This window comes from Ostrea edulis, chromosome 6 (genome assembly GCF_947568905.1).
Source record: "Ostrea edulis chromosome 6, xbOstEdul1.1, whole genome shotgun sequence".
In the NCBI taxonomy this organism is placed as follows: Eukaryota; Metazoa; Mollusca; class Bivalvia; order Ostreida; family Ostreidae; genus Ostrea; species Ostrea edulis.
Genome location: NC_079169.1, coordinates 15,243,865 through 15,261,288, shown reverse-complemented (window position 1 = coordinate 15,261,288; position 17,424 = coordinate 15,243,865). Strand labels below are relative to the sequence as shown.

General features: G+C 34.9%; 1 protein-coding gene across 4 annotated transcripts in view; it reads right to left on the bottom strand.

Moving 5' to 3' along the window:
• Positions 1-17,424, bottom strand: part of LOC125646782 (transcriptional activator Myb-like) — a 61,212-nt gene that overhangs the window by 30,138 nt on the left and 13,650 nt on the right. Inside the window, exons 5-8 of one of the 4 annotated variants that reach the window (XM_048873310.2) lie at positions 16,669-16,797; positions 8,208-8,417; positions 5,150-5,250; positions 897-1,051 (exon numbers count right to left, since the gene is read on the bottom strand). In XM_048873310.2, coding sequence (XP_048729267.2) covers positions 897-1,051; positions 5,150-5,250; positions 8,208-8,417; positions 16,669-16,797 — 595 coding nt within the window. The remainder of the gene's footprint in view (positions 1-896; positions 1,052-5,149; positions 5,251-8,207; positions 8,418-16,668; positions 16,798-17,424) is intronic. The other 3 variants (XM_048873311.2, XM_056141660.1, XM_056141661.1) reach the window with 3 other exon arrangements.

Sequence of the window (17,424 nt, the reverse complement as noted above, 5' to 3'; positions counted from 1 at the left end):
TGATAAAAGTCTTCTTTGAGTACAGTGCCACCAACTTTGACATATGAAAGTTCAACTATAGTTGAAAATGGAGTAAGGGTTTCTGAGATGAAGTTGAAAACAATTCAACTTTACAGAGAGAGTAAGCGCATAAAGCTAAAATACACTTGGTATATCTACTTATAATTGTACACCATGTACATCAAGCATTTCAAAACACATTCCTTCTTGTAAATACTGGAGACACACCATAATCTCATCAGTTCCAGCCTGAACAGGGTATTAATATTCCCAATATTACTGATAATTCACAAGCATATCGGTAACACAGCAATCTAATAAAAGAGTAGTCAATCTTCCTGAAATAAAAACCACCTTCAATGCAAAACTTTAGATCCTGAACTTCAGGGCAATCATTAACAAACTTTTATTCCCAATTCTTGAATGTCATTTCCTACTCTTAGAGAAATTGTCATACTTTTATCTCTGAGAAAGGTGTTTAAAAAATAAAATTAAGACAGTTACATCCTATTACACGAGGAAATCTCTTTTGACCAGTCATTCTCCTCTAAATGTTTTAATCATGTTATTAAAAGACATTTAATATTTCAAAAGAAATAATATCCTCATATCCAGTAATTTGTAATAAAGGATATTTTTGATTTTTTCCCCCACTCTCTCTGCTTAAAGCCATACTACAATGGACTCCTCTGTTAATCTGCTTTACAATTGATTTTAAATAAAGACATCAGTTGATATAAATATGCACATGTATTTCAATAAATGGATACTGTAGGCTTACACATCTAACATGTACAGATATGATCCTACATTCTTTATAAACATACAAGTACACAGCAATCCTCAAAATCAAACATTCAATTGATTCTGATCAATGGTAAGTAAAATATATTTACACTGCTAACCGTTTTAGCCAGTTTTCTCCTCTTGGTTTTTCCTCTTCTCAGGATAGATGGAACAGCAGAAAACTTGGAAGTCACTGGAGATGGGATAGGGATCAGCTGTCCCGGACTCCGTAACTTTTTTATGGCTTTCCCATCAAATCTATATTCTTTAAAAAGAAATTCAATATCTAGTTATAGAACATTGAATCTTCTGTTTATCATATTTTCCAGTTTCCTCTTTTCTCCCGAATATCAAATAACAAAACATTGAGGAATAAATGATTTTTCTGAAAATACTTGTCCAATTTTTCATCTATGAAAATGAACATTGACAACAACAGTGCCAGTCAAAAGAAACTAAATTTATCCTAACTGGACGTGTCATATATTTAGATAGTCCCAGCAAGCTATCCTAACGGGACATGTCATATATATTCAGGCAGTCCCAGCAAGCTATCCTAACGGGACATGTCATATATTTAGATAGTCCCAGCAAGCTATCCTAACGGGACATGTCATATATTTAGATAGTCCCAGCAAGCTATCCTAACGGGACATGTCATATATATTAAGGCAGTCCCAGCAAGCTATCCTAACGGGAAATGTCATATATTTAGATAGTCCCAGCAAGCTATCCTAACGGGACATGTCATATATTCAGGCAGTCCCAGCAAGTTATCCTAACGGGACATGTCATATATTCAGGCAGTCCCAGCAAGCTATCCTAACGGGACATGTCATATATTCAGGCAGTCCCAGCAAGACAGTAAAAAATTATGTAAATATTCATTTCCAACAAACAGCTCATTGACAGATTGTTTCAAAATTAGGCAATCATTCTGAAAATCATTAAAGTGAACTGTCACACACAGGTGAATGAGATAATTAATGCAAGGCTATCAAGGCTGCCAAAGCACGTCTACATCTACTGGACTGGAAAGTTCAAACAATGACAACTAAACCAGGTCCAATTTCTGTACTGCTCACAGTTAGAAATTAAGTGATGCAATACACCTATTACTTTCTCTATCATGCTTTGGGGGGGCAATTAGTGGAATATTAAACAATGAAAAAGTGTTAAGGTAGTACTCTACATCGTCATAATGGCTGACTTCCTTTAAAAACATGGATGAAAAAATCAATATCAGCAATATTTGACTTTTCCTTTTCTATTTAAATACCTAGCCGAATAGCTCAGTAGGTTAGAATACTGAATGCTGAACTGTAGGTCGCAGGTTCGAGTCCAGCAGGGGTTTTAAATTTTTTTCAGATTACCTTCTACTAAAACTGTATTTTTTGACAAAATAAAGTAAATTTGAAATTTTTCAACTTCAAAATATTGTTGTACATATCCTCCACTTTTCATCTACATCAAATTTCTCTGGTGTAGCATACCTCCTTAAGTACTCAATGATCCATCTTTCTCTACCATGTTTTATGTTTACAGTTAGTTGAATATTAAACAATGAAGAGGCCCATGGGCCACATCACTCACCTGAACAGCCGTTCCTAGCAATAAACAAGCTTGGGCAAAACTAACATTATACAAGCAGCTTGGTTCAGAAAAAACTTTTCAAAGATAATGACTAAAACTTTGTTAATTATCAACTTTAATTGTTAAATTTGACTACAAATTCATTAATTATCATATGCCCTTGAAGATGGGTATGGCCTTTCTCTTAACAAATTTCATCTAAGGATGCTTTGTGTAAAGTTTGGTTCCCTTATACTTCCGCATGTCAAACTTTGATCCCCTATTGTGGCCCCACACTAACCCTAGGAGGCATGATTTTTACAAACTCGAATCTCCACTATTTTCAGGAAGCTTTCATGTAAATTTCAGTTTTTCTGGCCCAGTGGTTCTTCAGATTTATAAATGACCCCACCCTATTTTGCATTTTTGTGATCTCCCCTTTTAAGGGGCATGGCCCTTCATTTGAACAAACTTAAATCCCCTTCACCCAAGGATGCTTTGTGCCAAGTTTGATTGAAATTGGCCCAGTGGTTCTGGAGAAGAAGATGAAAATTGTGAAAAGTTTACGTCGACGACATCGACAGACAACGGGCAAATTTTGATCAGAAAAGCTCACTTGAGACGAAGGCTTAGGGAGCTAAAAAGTATTAAGTCCTCAATGATCCATACATTAGTGGTTCTGAAGGCTATAAATAGTTCACAGTTAGATGATACTAATGCACTATATTAGTAAATGCATTAGATCTAGAGTATATCAATAAATTTTCATTATTTGTCCCTTTAATAAGGTGTATTGCTAAACCAAAACTTTATTTAATGGCTTGTTCAAATATCTCATGAATCATGGTTTCACCATTAAATGAGTAATACAAGCTCTCAATTATCAATTATTCTATATGAATTTTTATCTGTGTTTTTCCCCTGGAATAATAAAGATGCTGTGTTTGCAAATTTTAGAGTCCATGCAAATAGAAAAAAAGATTATCAGACAAACCTATTTAAAAAGACAACTAAATAAGCAAATTTAAGAAATATCGTTATTTAATTTTACTTTTTTAGAAAAATTATAAACAAACCCAAGGAAAAAAAGTACTAATCCCAATCAAAATTGTTACTTATTTGATGTATTCATCAACAAATTAGTTTGCTTTAAAAATTCATTTAATTTGTAACCACTTTACAATGTCAACACAGTTAAAACTTTTCTGATTAAATGTTATCTTTTTATCATTCCCATCAGGCTTGGTTCAAATTTGAAAAATCCAAACTTTAAAATCACTTACTTGCAAACTTTTATGTCAGAAAAAACACACCAAAAATTAATATAACGTAACTGAGAACTCATATTACTCTTTCGAAAGTGAAATCATACTTCATACAAGATGCTTCAATGGCCATTAAATAAATTTCTAGTGTAAAATCCACCTGAAATTGTCCTGACACACTGGGTTACATGTTCCTTAAAACTGCGACCTGTCACATTTCACTCCACTGTCAGCACTAGTCACGTACTGGACAAGCATTAGACAAAACATCTTCCCCCTAACAAGTCCACACCAATATACATTTACTTCTATCAATGAAAATATCTAAAGGGACTGATTCACGATTTTCCTCAAAATTTTGTATTTCATTTTTAACGATCAAAATCTACTGTTTCATGTGTTTAAATGGTTTTTAAAAAAAGAGGTACGGTTACACATTATAACAGAAGCTCATTTTAGAGAATTTATTAAATATTGTGTAAACAAAGATTGAGGTATGTTATTGTTTACAAAGTTATCGATTTAAGTTTATGATACATATATATCATATCTAAGGTATTCTTAAGGTGAAATGTGTCATTTATAAGTTAAAATTGTGAGAAGGTCCATCTAAACTATCCATATTTATCAATTTTATATGAGTTATATTCTTAATGTTTAACATCAAAAATCTAAAATATTTTTTTCAAAAAAATGTGAACCAGACCCTTTAAGATAATACCCAGTTAAACATCAGTGCTTGGTGTAAAATGCAGACTTTGGAATTTGGGGAGAGGGTAAAGTCACTGACAAAACTTTCACAAACCTGTTTGTCCTCCTAGTATATGCAGAGGAGGGGCCTGTGTTAATTTACATTTAAATTTCACAACACGTCCGTTTTATGAGTATTATCAACCCATTGGACAAACAAACCCAGGTGTAGAGTTTGTTTAAAAAAGTACATGATAAATACAAATAACCTATATCTTGACATCATTAAGAATAATCAAATTGTATATGTGAAAAGCAACAATAAAAAAAAGAGTGCAGGGTATGACTCAGTTTGACGCGATGTTACAATCACACCGAGTAAAATCATAACAGTTTGGTTCATTAATGTGAACTCACTACACCTCTAGTCAACGAGTAAGAATACGATACTCTTTGTATTTCAAGGCAACAAATCAGAAGCAAGTCATAACACAAATGTCAGATTGACTTATCAATGTATTGCATCAATGTCAATTAGATTTAACTGAATCATTGTGTATTCCAAAGTTTTTACAACAAACTATGTTAAGCTCTGTAAAACTGTCAGTTATCTTACAAGTGTCCAGATGTTTGGACGTAAGGTCGTTGACTATACATGTAATTTTGACAAAAATTTCACCCCTACACTTACACATAACTTAGTACAGTAAAGTGCCTGAATTTTGTTATTGGATCCACCTCTCCAAACGGCTATGTCCACTGTCAGTATTTTAAACCAAGATAAACATCTGACCTTTAGAATATAGAGAAGTGAACTTCGTAGATAAATTTCTGACCTTTAGAATATAGAGAAGTGAATTTCGTTGGTGTCTTTTTGCAGCTACCACTTCCACCTGCTGACAGCACATGCAATACATTCATCTGGCAACCATCTTGACTGTAAAAATATATTAACCACTGAAGAATAATCACTAAAATCACACATTTTCATGATTTCAAAACTTTCACAATGTTCACAAAGGCAATATTGTTCTTACACCGGTTGTCATGCCTTAACAGAATGTCAATCACAATGATTTTGAGCAAATAAACTTACCAGTCAAAAACCATTTTGAGCTGAATGTCCGATAACAACCAAAGAGCCAATTACTTGTTTACCCGCCTGTACATGGATTTTTCAACAATAAAAATCTCAAACTTTAGTCCGAGTTTTTCTGTTATTTGAGCAGTCAACATTTGAGTAAAATCTCAGACTTCAGTCCAAATTTAGACTTTTAAAGTCACTAGACAATGAACATGGGATACCTTGAACTGTTAACGACTGTAATTATCATTAGTGGTTGTGAAACATTGTACTGTGACATCATATTTGTGTTACCAATAAATCATTTCTCATGTTGTAAAAGGAACATGAATTTTATATGCATTTCTTTTTATGATCAGTATATTTGATTTCATTCCAGATGAAAGGAATAGGTTGAAATTTTTAGCTCCTTCTTGATTAATCTAACTCCTGGACTCCCTGTGTTTGCATTGTACGTGACTTCTTCACACATGTTCGGAAAGAAAACAACGGTGATTGTAGACATAGGAGTAAGGATTGATTGTATATTGCTTAATGTCCCTCTCAAGAATTGTTCACTCATATGGAGATATCACCATTTCTGAAGAAGGGATGAATTTAGGCCTACGTTCGGCGCTTATGGCCATTGAGCAGGGAGGAATCTTTACCGTGCCACACCTGCTGGTTTTTGTGGTCGCATCCGATGGACTGCTCCATTTAGTCGCCTCTTACGACAAGCAATGGGTACTGAAGACCTCTAAATTCGTTAAACTAGATCATGTGTAATACATTAGTGTTGCAAAATCGGACCAAAGTTACACTTCGATTATCAAATTGAATCAGAATCCTACATTGATTAAATAATCGATAGTTTGAACTTCAATTTACAGCTGCATTAAATAGGGAGCATGTACACTATAAAATATCCATTCTGATTAAATGATATCCTAATGAATAGATAGAAATTAAATATCTGTACCATTATGTTTTATAAATCTAATGAGTCAATGAACATTGGAAAATGTGGAATTACATACAGAATAGTCTACACCGTATGAATGTTTATCAACACGGATTGATTCACTCATTCCAAAACTGATCCATTTTCATTGATCTATGAGTGAATGAACAAGTGCTTGTTTTAATCTGGGCCTTTTAACAATATTTCCAGCCAGACTAAAAACTCACTCACTACGGACAGAGGAGACAGGAATACCAAATACCTCCATGCTAAAATTGATAATGTATGGAAGATACTTTGATATATTTTTTCACCACTGCAACAAGCTCAAACTGAAATCTTTGTTTGATTTTCTTAGCTCCCAGATACATCGAAACATTTTCTCTCATTAACATTATGTACATCATCGAACTGTTTTTGAAATATTGAACATTTGAAACTTTGCTGTCTTCGGAACTTCAGATTTATGAGGATAATATTTTTCAATATGAAATTGGACATTAGTATACCCTAAATCAAATAAAGTTAAACATATCAAAGTAGTGGATTCCCATGGGGATCCGGGTTAGAATAGGTCCTCAGTACCCCTTGCTTATCGTAAGAGGCGACTAAATGGGGCAATCCTTTGGATGAGACCACTAAAACCGAGGTCCCGTGTCACAGCAGGTGTGGCACAATAAAGATCCCTCCCTGCTCAAAGGCCGTAAATTTTCCAGCCTTTCACCGGCAATGGTGACATTTCCATATGAGTGAAATACTCGAGAGGGACGTTAAATAATATTCAATCAAAGTGTTGGAAAGACTTTATTCAGTGATGCAAATTAGAGTTACGTCCCTTGATGATGCTAAAACTTATACGGGTTCCGTTATCTATATTATTTCCGGAATAGCCAGCGACAATCGATGTTAAAAATTTATAATCGATTGTCACTGTGTGCGACCTTCAGCGACAATTTTTCGATAGTCAGCGACTATCGTAACAACACTAAGGGTAGTTAGATATTAGATCCTTGAATACGCAAGATCGCGACTACTTTTTCCGTCTTGGTTTTAAATTTTACTTCCCCCTTTCAAAGTCTCGCGAGACCCAGAGTATGCGAGAATTTGGGCATGTTGGTAAATAATACCTGTTCTGCAACTTTTATCGTGATCGATTCACCCGATTTTAACAATGGTGTACTATCATTGCATTGCAGTAGACTGTAGTAATGATTCAAGAAAGAAACATAATACGCAGAAATATCCATAACTGATAGATTTTAATGGAAATGTGGCGGATTTTTTCCCCACTGCTGTCAGCCAGGAAATTCCCAAAGCTGAGAAGAGCTTGCGTCAAAATATATAGATTCGCGAGCTAAATTCAGAAGTTCATTTTTCCTGTATCCAGACGTTTTTACACACCTTTCATATAAAAATGCTTTTAATTGTGGAAAGCACATGGAGGTTAAATCGTCTTCCGATGCCATTGTTTTGAATAAACAAAAAATGCCCAAGATCGACACGCTTTTCCGGACTTCTTTACAAGAGAGTTCCGCTAACTCGGTATTTACGATCTTGCGTATTGCTGGAAAAATAGCATGGTGTATGCCAATAAGACAGTCATGAGGTCAGCACGGCTTGTTTCAGAGTTACACCCCCTTTTAAGTTCTTCAATGCCAAAAATGATTTTAATTGCAGAGAATGAAAGTAGATCTATCAGAATTGTACATCCAGGAATGGTAAAGTATATTCACCACCACACATACATACAAATATATGCCTTATTCACCAAATTGAGACAAGAAGGAAGGAATAATTGCATACACTGTACACATCTCAGTGTAACGAAATTTTATGCACATGAACTGTTTATTTCAATGCACATACATACCTAGCAATGAGAGCATTTACAGCATCTTGGCTGCCATGGGCATTTGGGAAAAGCTGGACCGGCTGAAGTGAAGGGACAGCAGAACTACTGGGAGTACAGGGATGCCCCGAGATGATCGCTGGGGTGCATACAAAATCTGGGGGTGGAATTCGTTCTTCATACTTCCTTTTCATTGTAGAGTTCCAATGGTTCTTTATTGCATTATCAGTTCTAAATCAAGAATTGTCTAAATCAACAACAATCAGACGCTCAGAGTGAAACACAATTCAGATGCTCAGAGTGAAACACCATTCAGACGCTCAGAGAGAAACACAATTCAGATGCTCAGAGAGAAACACCATTCAGACGCTCAGAGTGAAACACATTTCAGATGCTCAGAGTGAAACACATTTCAGATGCTCAGAGTGAAACACAATTCAGACGCTCAGAGTGAAACACCATTCTGATGCTCAGAGTGAAACACATTTCAGATGCTCAGAGTGAAACACAATTCAGATGCTCAGAGTGAAACACATTTCAGATGCTCAGAGGTACATTTACACTTGAATAAAACAGAATTTTTTCCAGAAATTCATGCAATTTCATGCCCACAAGAATTGATGAAATCATTTTTGTGTATTATGTGAAATACAAGAGGCCCATGGGCCACATCGCTCACCTGAGTCACCTTGGTCCATACCTGAAGATTTTCCATATATATTTGCATGTAAAACCTTAGTCCCTATTATGGCCCCAACTACCCCTGGAGGCCACGATTTTTGCAAACTTGAATCTACATGTCAGAGAGCTTTCATGTAAATGTCAACTTCTTTGGCCCAATGGTTCTTGAGAAGAAGATTTTCCCTATATTTGTACAGTACACGACACGAGTTTTATGCGTGTTCCACGCAACGCGGTGGAACAAATTTGCCCCAAACACGGTGGACCTTTAAAATTGTCGGCACCTTTGAAGTCCTATTTTTCCGCGCGAGCTAGACATTGAAGTCCACGGAGGATCTCCGTGAATGCCACCGCGCATCTCCATGGATGTCACCTGTACCTCTGTCGATGCCACCGTGTACCTCCGTGTGATAAAACAAAGAAATATTTTCCGAAGTGATTCACCCAAAAAACCTTTTCGCTTGGCCAGCATGCATACCCCCACCCCATTACTTATTTAGAAATTAGCTATAAATCATTCAATTCTTGTAATTGTTGTTTAATGATACGTTGGTGTTTTCGGTACATATCTGTATGTAGACTTCCCTGCAGACGTTCACACCTTTTTATGAAACACCCAAATTCTCGACATCCTGTATATAAACACCTGTGTTATTCCTACCACTCGTCGGTACATTGTTTCACGGCACGTGCAACACAATTTCACCAAATAAAAGAAGGGTCATGAACAACGACAATCACATGCCAGTAATTTCAATTTGATAAATAGCAGTTCAAAGAAATGTGTACCATAAGCAATGGTTTATTTTTACGTAAAGTTTTCATTGTAATTAGGAATACATGTATGTGATTAAGGTCAGCGATATACATGTACATGCTTATATTGGATATGAATTTCATTATGTACTCAACTGTGAAGCAATGTGAACAAAGGATCAAATTTTCATCACCTAAACAAATAAAAATTAAAAGTGTCATTACTTTTAAACAAACCTTTAGAAAACTCCGTACTTTCATTAAGAAAATAATGAAATAAAATGTGCTCCCCTACCTAGACTGCCCATACTTCACATTAATAATAACACGGTTTTTTTTAAATAGTTTTTTTTTTAACTTGATAAATACTTTATTACACGCATGTATTATTTACTAAGTGTATATATAACAGCATTTTGTCTTTATATTTTGTATACCATTGCATAATGGTGATGAGATCCAATAAATTGAATTACGTACATGTAGCCTTGAAATATCACAAAGTATAGAGTTGACAACGATTGAAATAAAAATGCAGACGTTTTCTCGTTTATTCAGTAACTCAATAACTTGCGCGTCTTCTGAATGAAAGTTGTAAAATAAACGTACTAAGTTTTGGTCAGTTATAACATAACAAGGGGGTAAAATTCATCTAATCTCCGCTAGCAATGGGTTTTGACTCAACTGTGCCTTCGTGGACGAATAATTTCGGCTAGCGAAGATGGAAAAAAAGCCTAGATAGTTCGCTTGCATTAACATGTATTATGAAGGTGAAATCGAAGAATTATCCAGTAAATCCCATGATGTTGCAGTATATATAGCATGTATTTATTTTATTTTTGACCGAGAGGGAGATTATACAGCTAAGCACGTTACATCGTTTTAGAAGGGGGGGGGGGGGGGCCTCATTCATTAGTCCTAACCCGGACCAGCCGAAAAATTTAAACATGTAAAGAAAACAAAATGGGAAATAAAAAAAAATATCAGAATGAAAGGGGATGGATAATTAATCAGAAAGAAATTGTACTTTCAACATTTATACTAAACGTATTAAACTTCCCGTATCTGCATACATTCATGAATATCATAATCAATGCTTACCAATGCTCTCTCTCTCTCTCTTGCTTTCATTACCTAATGCATCTAAAGATTAAATTAAAGATTTTAATAATCGATAGCGTATATGAATAAAATCCAATAATCGTTAAGTCATTTCTGTTTATATTGATATTAGTTTTTTTTCATGAACTAGTTGCGTTTGACACTGAGGATTTACATCCTTAAATATTGATTACAAGCACGTAGAATCGGAGAGGGTGTACTTTGAAAACTTGAAAGTTAAGGATTTAGCCTCCTAGCTTGTAGCGACCTACCCACTGCACGATTTAAGAAATTGAAGTCGGAAGGGGAAATTGAGACAGTTTCAGACTACTACCCCCCCCCCCCCCCCCCCCCCAATTTAAGGTTTTCGTAATCGGACAATTTAAGCACCATTTTTGTTATTTTATTGCTTGTCAAGAAATTTACACAACTTAACCGGCAACATACCCCTTCTGATACATTGAAAAATATAAGTAATGTTAGCACGGGGCTCTATAAAGTTCAATCTGCAGTTTGGTCATACTTCGTCATTATTCAAAATAAAAGAAAAATGTTTGTCGGGTTAGCGGTACTATGATGTATGACTATAACAATGACCTGTGTATAACTTGTACATTCCATGCAAATTCGAAGGGGTTTTCGCCTCAGTAGAACAATTGGGGTCAGCTAATCCGTGTATTTGAAATCAACAGAAGTGCTTCAGCAGAAGTGCTAACTTCTTGCGGAAAGTGTGAAATATATTGGGTCAGCGCAAGATACCCGTGATCTTAGACTAGATCTGATATCGCGCCGACCCAATATATTTCACACTTTTCATGAGAAGTCAAAACACACACTAGCTAACCGTAATTTAGTAAATACTGTGACAAAGACCCTAGGAATTTGCATGGTATATACTTATTATACAAAAATCATTGCATTATCCAGACACTCCCGATGAACTTTTTGTTTTTATGAAAACCTCTATCAAAGTACATCAAACATAAGTCTCGGTCAAATGTAATTAACTCGGGATTTTAAAAATAAATCATCCGATGTTTTGTATTTTTGCTTCTATTAATTACGTAATAAATTAATTCCAATTTGTTAATCATCGACAATGCTCTAATTTCTATATTGGATCAAGTTATATTTGTCAAGATGCATATTAACACAATGTGATGGAAGTAATTATGTTAAACAGCGCATTTGTCAGAGAGAGAGAGAGAGAGAGAGAGAGCACATCGGTAATTATTAAATATCCCCATCACATGTTGTACATGTATGTTTTTCATTTACTGAATACACTAATTCGCATTCAAAACAGGAATTGCTTGCAAGTACGCATTATTTAAACATAGAATTTAAGAATATTTTAATGAAGAAAGAAGACTAAAAGAAAAAAAGAATTCAAAACCAGGTTTTCTTAAAAACATAATATATAGTGTTTGGTATCGTTGGAATTGGCTCAAAATGCTGAAAAACAATATAAGTATCAGGGGGGAAAATATTTACATTTTTTTCTTTTCTTAAAATTTCACCCTTATCTTGATTATTTGGCCTGCGGCACATTTTCACATCTTCCGCAAGGCGCCTGTGGCCAGAACAAAGGTCTTAGCAGCTGTGTGTATTTGCAAATAACACACACCGTGGAACACGGGGGACACGGTAGTGTTGTACTGATAATCAGAAAACATCGATTAACGACGAAAAAAAGCTACCGATTCCGATGATCGATTATTTTTTTCATAATTGATCATCAGATCCACACATTTCATAGAGCGCATTCCGGAATTAGACCGTTTCCATTATCGTTTTACCGGTGCCAGGAAAAAAAATGGCGTCAAATAATGGATTATATGATCACCCGGGCGTGAAAAAGAAGTCAGAAGTATGGAAGTATTTCGGAAGGTAGATATCAATTTACCTCCAAGTAAAACGAACCTAAATCTAAATAAAGCTATGTGCCGTTAATGCTACAAGGAATACACCAACACGGGTAAGTCTATTTTTTCATACTTTGACATGTGGCGCGTATTTTTTAGTGCAACACACCAGAATCATGTGCACGATATACTTGTTTCAAATGTATATTTTTTCTATCATATACGTTGCTGATTTATAACTGCCATAACTCTCATTTCTAACGATCGCATCATATGCAACTTGATATTAAATTCTGAATTTTCTTGAACGTACTTTACTATATTCTAGTATTTTAAAGAGACCAGAGGTTACCTGGGGATGGTACTGAAAGAAGATGACAAAGGGCTCACAGTTCTAGAGTGTTGGCAGAAAAATGAAATGTTTTTCCCCAGAATAGCAGTTCTTGCAAAAAGATTTTATGTGTTCAAGCTAGTAGTGTGCCATCAGAGAGAGTATTTTCTCTTGCTGGTGGGTTGGTGTCAAAATAGAGAAGTAGGCTGAGTGCAGATAATGTAGATTTGTTTATTTTCTTGAACAAAAACATGAGTAAATTTTGGTGATAGATTGAATGATATTATGCTTAAGCCAGAGACAGTAGAGATTTAGATTAAAATGCTGAGTTTTACATCATACTGGTGTTTAGTTTACCGTGCTATTTCTCTCCTAGAAAGAGCTGTTAACTATTTGTTTAAGAAATGTAATGCTTTATATTGAATAAAAAACAAATCTGCACTAGTACTTTTTTATGTTTTAATTTTGAATAATATATAGTTAAATTTCTGTCTTTGATCTCCGTGTAAGATTCAATATGGATATGCATCTCACCTTCCAATGGCATCCATCATAATTATGAGCTAGTTATATATCCAACCAGCACAAAGCTAAGGTGATTATGAACTATAAGGTGCTTATATAGAAAGTGCAAAAGCATCAAGACAACATAGAAAACATCATATTGAGTTATTGATATTAGCTAATTGATATATAATTGAAGATTATGCTTTATATACTAAAAATGTAACATCCGATTATAATCGGAAAATCGCATCGGAAGCAGCAAACGATTCCAACCGATGATCGATTATGAAAGTGAACCGATGTCCCATCACTAGGACACGGTGTATCTCCGTGGATTTTCCACCATGGTCTTTCCACGGTGGGGTGTATAAAACTCGTGTCGTGTACTGTATGTAAAACGTTGAACACCCCCCCCCCCCCCACTTGTTTGTGGCCCCATCCTAACCCCCGGGGGCCATGATTTGAACAAACTTGAATCTGCACTATGTCAGAAAGTTTTCATGTAAAAATCAGCTTTTCTGGCTTAGTGGTTCTTGAGAAGAAGATTTTTCCTATATATTTGTATGTAAAATTTTGATCCCCCCTTGTGGCCCCATCCTACCCCCAGGGGCCATGATTTGAACAAACTTGAATCTGCACTATGTCAGGAAGCTTTCAGGTAAATTTCAGCTCTTCTGGCCCAGCGGTTCTTGAGAAGAAGATTTTTAAATGACCCCACCCTATTTTTGCATTTTTGTGATTATCTCCCCTTTGAAAGGGACATGGCCCTTCATTTGAACAAACTTGAAAGCCCTTCACACAAGAATGCTTTTGGCCAAGTTTGGTTGAAATTGGCCCAGTGGTTCTGGAGAAGAAGTCGAAAATGTGAAAAGTTTACAGACAGACATAGGACAAAATGTGATCAGAAGAACCTTCGGTTCAGGTGAGCTAAAAAACTTTTAAAGTTAAAAGTTGGATATCATTTAAGAATTAGATTTTGGGCTATTTAAAGAACAAATTTTGTTAAGGCTAATTTTTTTTTTTTTAAATTGGTTTACAGATTTCAAAATTTTTAAATCAGAGGTAAAAAAAAAAGTTCAAATGACAAAATGTTAAGTAATAAAAATGAACTTGATTTGAGGTCAATGTTTTATCATCAACTTTAATATTCTTTTCACAGTCAACTTCGGACGGTGGTTTATAGCGACTATTGTGCACCTTGGCAACAATGCTGTTTCCTTCAAAAATGTGATTTGTTTATTAAATTAACTTTCTATTTATATTATCAAATGTCCATTGTTTACTGTTTAGTTATGTAAATCCCAAAATAAAAGAACTACATCGTTTTCCCATTCAAAAGATGGCATCCATGACGTATATAGGGATGCACTAATCACCTGAAGTACTAAAATCCTGACTGACCTTACCAAGCATATATTTTGTCTAAAAATTTACTTTATGAAGTCAAGTAAAGTTATAAATAAAATTCATGAGCCCTATACACATTTATTAAAAAATTCTGAATTTTATATAAGTCCGATCAATTCATTGTTCAATGGTAGTCAACAAATTTTATACAATGAATGAATTCATGAACTCAATAATGTTAAATATGTTTTCAACCTCCTTCAACATATGAGGAATTACACATATTAATTATGAAGAATATTTCTTTAAAATTCATTCATAAGAATTTAATAGTGTATCCTCGGCAAAATGTATGCATGGTAAGGTCAGGTAGAGTTATACTTGTTTAGGTGATTAGTGCAACCCAACATACGTCATGGATGCCATCTGAAAACAAGTGTTTGTTTTTATTTTGGGATTTACATAGCTAAATGGTATGCAGTGCATAACTAATGCTAATAAGAAGTTAGTTTCATAAACAGATAACTTATTGGAAGCAAAAAGCATTGTTACTAAGATGCAGAATAATAGTTAGCACCGGCTGAAGTTGACTGATATTCCACACATGACACATGAATATTGTGGACAGTGTCCAGAGATTTCGACGAAAAAAAGAAAGAAAAAGATTCCGCTGGACTGGATATTTGGACAGACATCCAAATATCCAGTCCAGCGGAATCTTTTTTTTTTTTTTGTGAAAAGGAAAAATTACAGCGTCAGAAATATAAAAAGGAGTGAAAAACCATATCATTTTTTTTCCAACATCCCAAAAAATCAGTGTAGCGGATCCGTAAACCAACTCAATAAAAACAAGAGGTACTGTGAGCAATGCTCACTAAGAATACCCCCCCCCCACCCCAATCTCCCAAAGGGTGTTGGTAATAGGTATAAACTACCTCTTTTCTGAGTGTAAAAAACAAATGGCATGACAAACCAAACCATATTGCTACTTCGATGTCCAGTGCGCGTGACCTTTGACCCCAAAATCGATAGGGAACATCTTCATCCCATGGGTAGTCCATATGTATGATATGGTGACTGTAGGTGGAAAGGATAACGCTTTAGAGCCCGGAAACCATATTGCTACTTCGATGTCCAGTGCGCTTGACCTTTGACCCCAAAATCGATAGGGAACATCTTCATCCCATGGGTAGTCCATATATATGATATGGTGACGGTAGGTGGAAAGGATAATGCTTTAGAGTCCGGAAACCATTGCGTCTACAGACGGACGGACAGACGCTCAACCCGATTCCAGTATACCCACCCCACAACTTGTTGCGGGGGGTATAATAAAAGGCCTAATATGTATATTGAGCATCTGCAAAAAGTATGCACTATCCAAATCTAATTGCAGGAAAGCAACTTTGGGCGAAAGTTTCCCTACTTCATTTACTTTTAAAAGAAAATTTCATGCTTACTGAAAGATTAAGGTCACTGAAATGGATTTACAATATTCATACACAGTAACCCATATATATTGAGGTCATGGTTTGGTATTCATTGCACCAATTTAAAAATTATGGAATTTGATGGTATAATGGCCTGAATACCTTAATCAAATATCAAATTATCAGAATTTTGAATAACATCATTCAGAGGACATTTGCCTTTAAGGAAGAATCAACACACAAGAAAACGATTTCCCACTGTATATAAAATTACCCTATCAATCATATATAATATGAAATTTTTTGCATAAATCAAAACTCCATAAAATATTTAGATTTTACATAATAGAGTCTAACACAAGACGAATGATAAAATTTCTTGCAGAGGTATTACATTCCTACTGATATTCTGTATAGTAATTTGAAGAGTGAAAAAGAACAGCTGTCATGGCTATTGGGTTTACCTCCCAGGTAAATACTTGGCTATTTCAGCCCATCTATTTCCCAGGGTCCTGTGAAGTCGGTAAATTAGTACATCTTCATCTCGGGTCCAAGCTGACTTCTTAATATCTGGATTTAAATGATTATGCCACCTAAAAGATGAATTCTACAAACGTTATACTGGTACATGCAATCTTTATTCAAATTGTAAATCTCATCACTTTTCATTTTGGGAGGGAAATTATTCAGAAACCTTTACATCTTGTGGATTTGATCAAATTGAAGAAATGAACAAGAGTATCAGTAAAATTGATAGATGCCCTACAATCTGAACTGCATCTAACCAATGAGCTACTTCATATGACAAACACAATGATCAATAACTGTTGAAAATAATGGTTTTTAAATATATACAAGGTGACCTTTACAAAATGACCTGAAGTTACATTTATCTGAAAGTCATTTGCATATTACATATTTGTGTGATATATGATAGATACCTGTTAAAAACTGTTAAGGTGGATCAATCCTCATGTGACTTATCAATAATAATGGTAAAAAGTGCAAAAACTATTAATTTCCATTCAATATAGTTAAATTTAATCAATAACCAAAGAAAATGTGTATGTTGCCACATTTTTAAAGATGTTAGACCAAAAAAAAAAAACAGAAGTATATGTTAACATCAGAAAATCACACATTTTCGTTATACAGACTAATCAAAATACAGTGGAACCCCGTTATTACGTTTTCCACTTTGTCACGATAAAATAACGTAA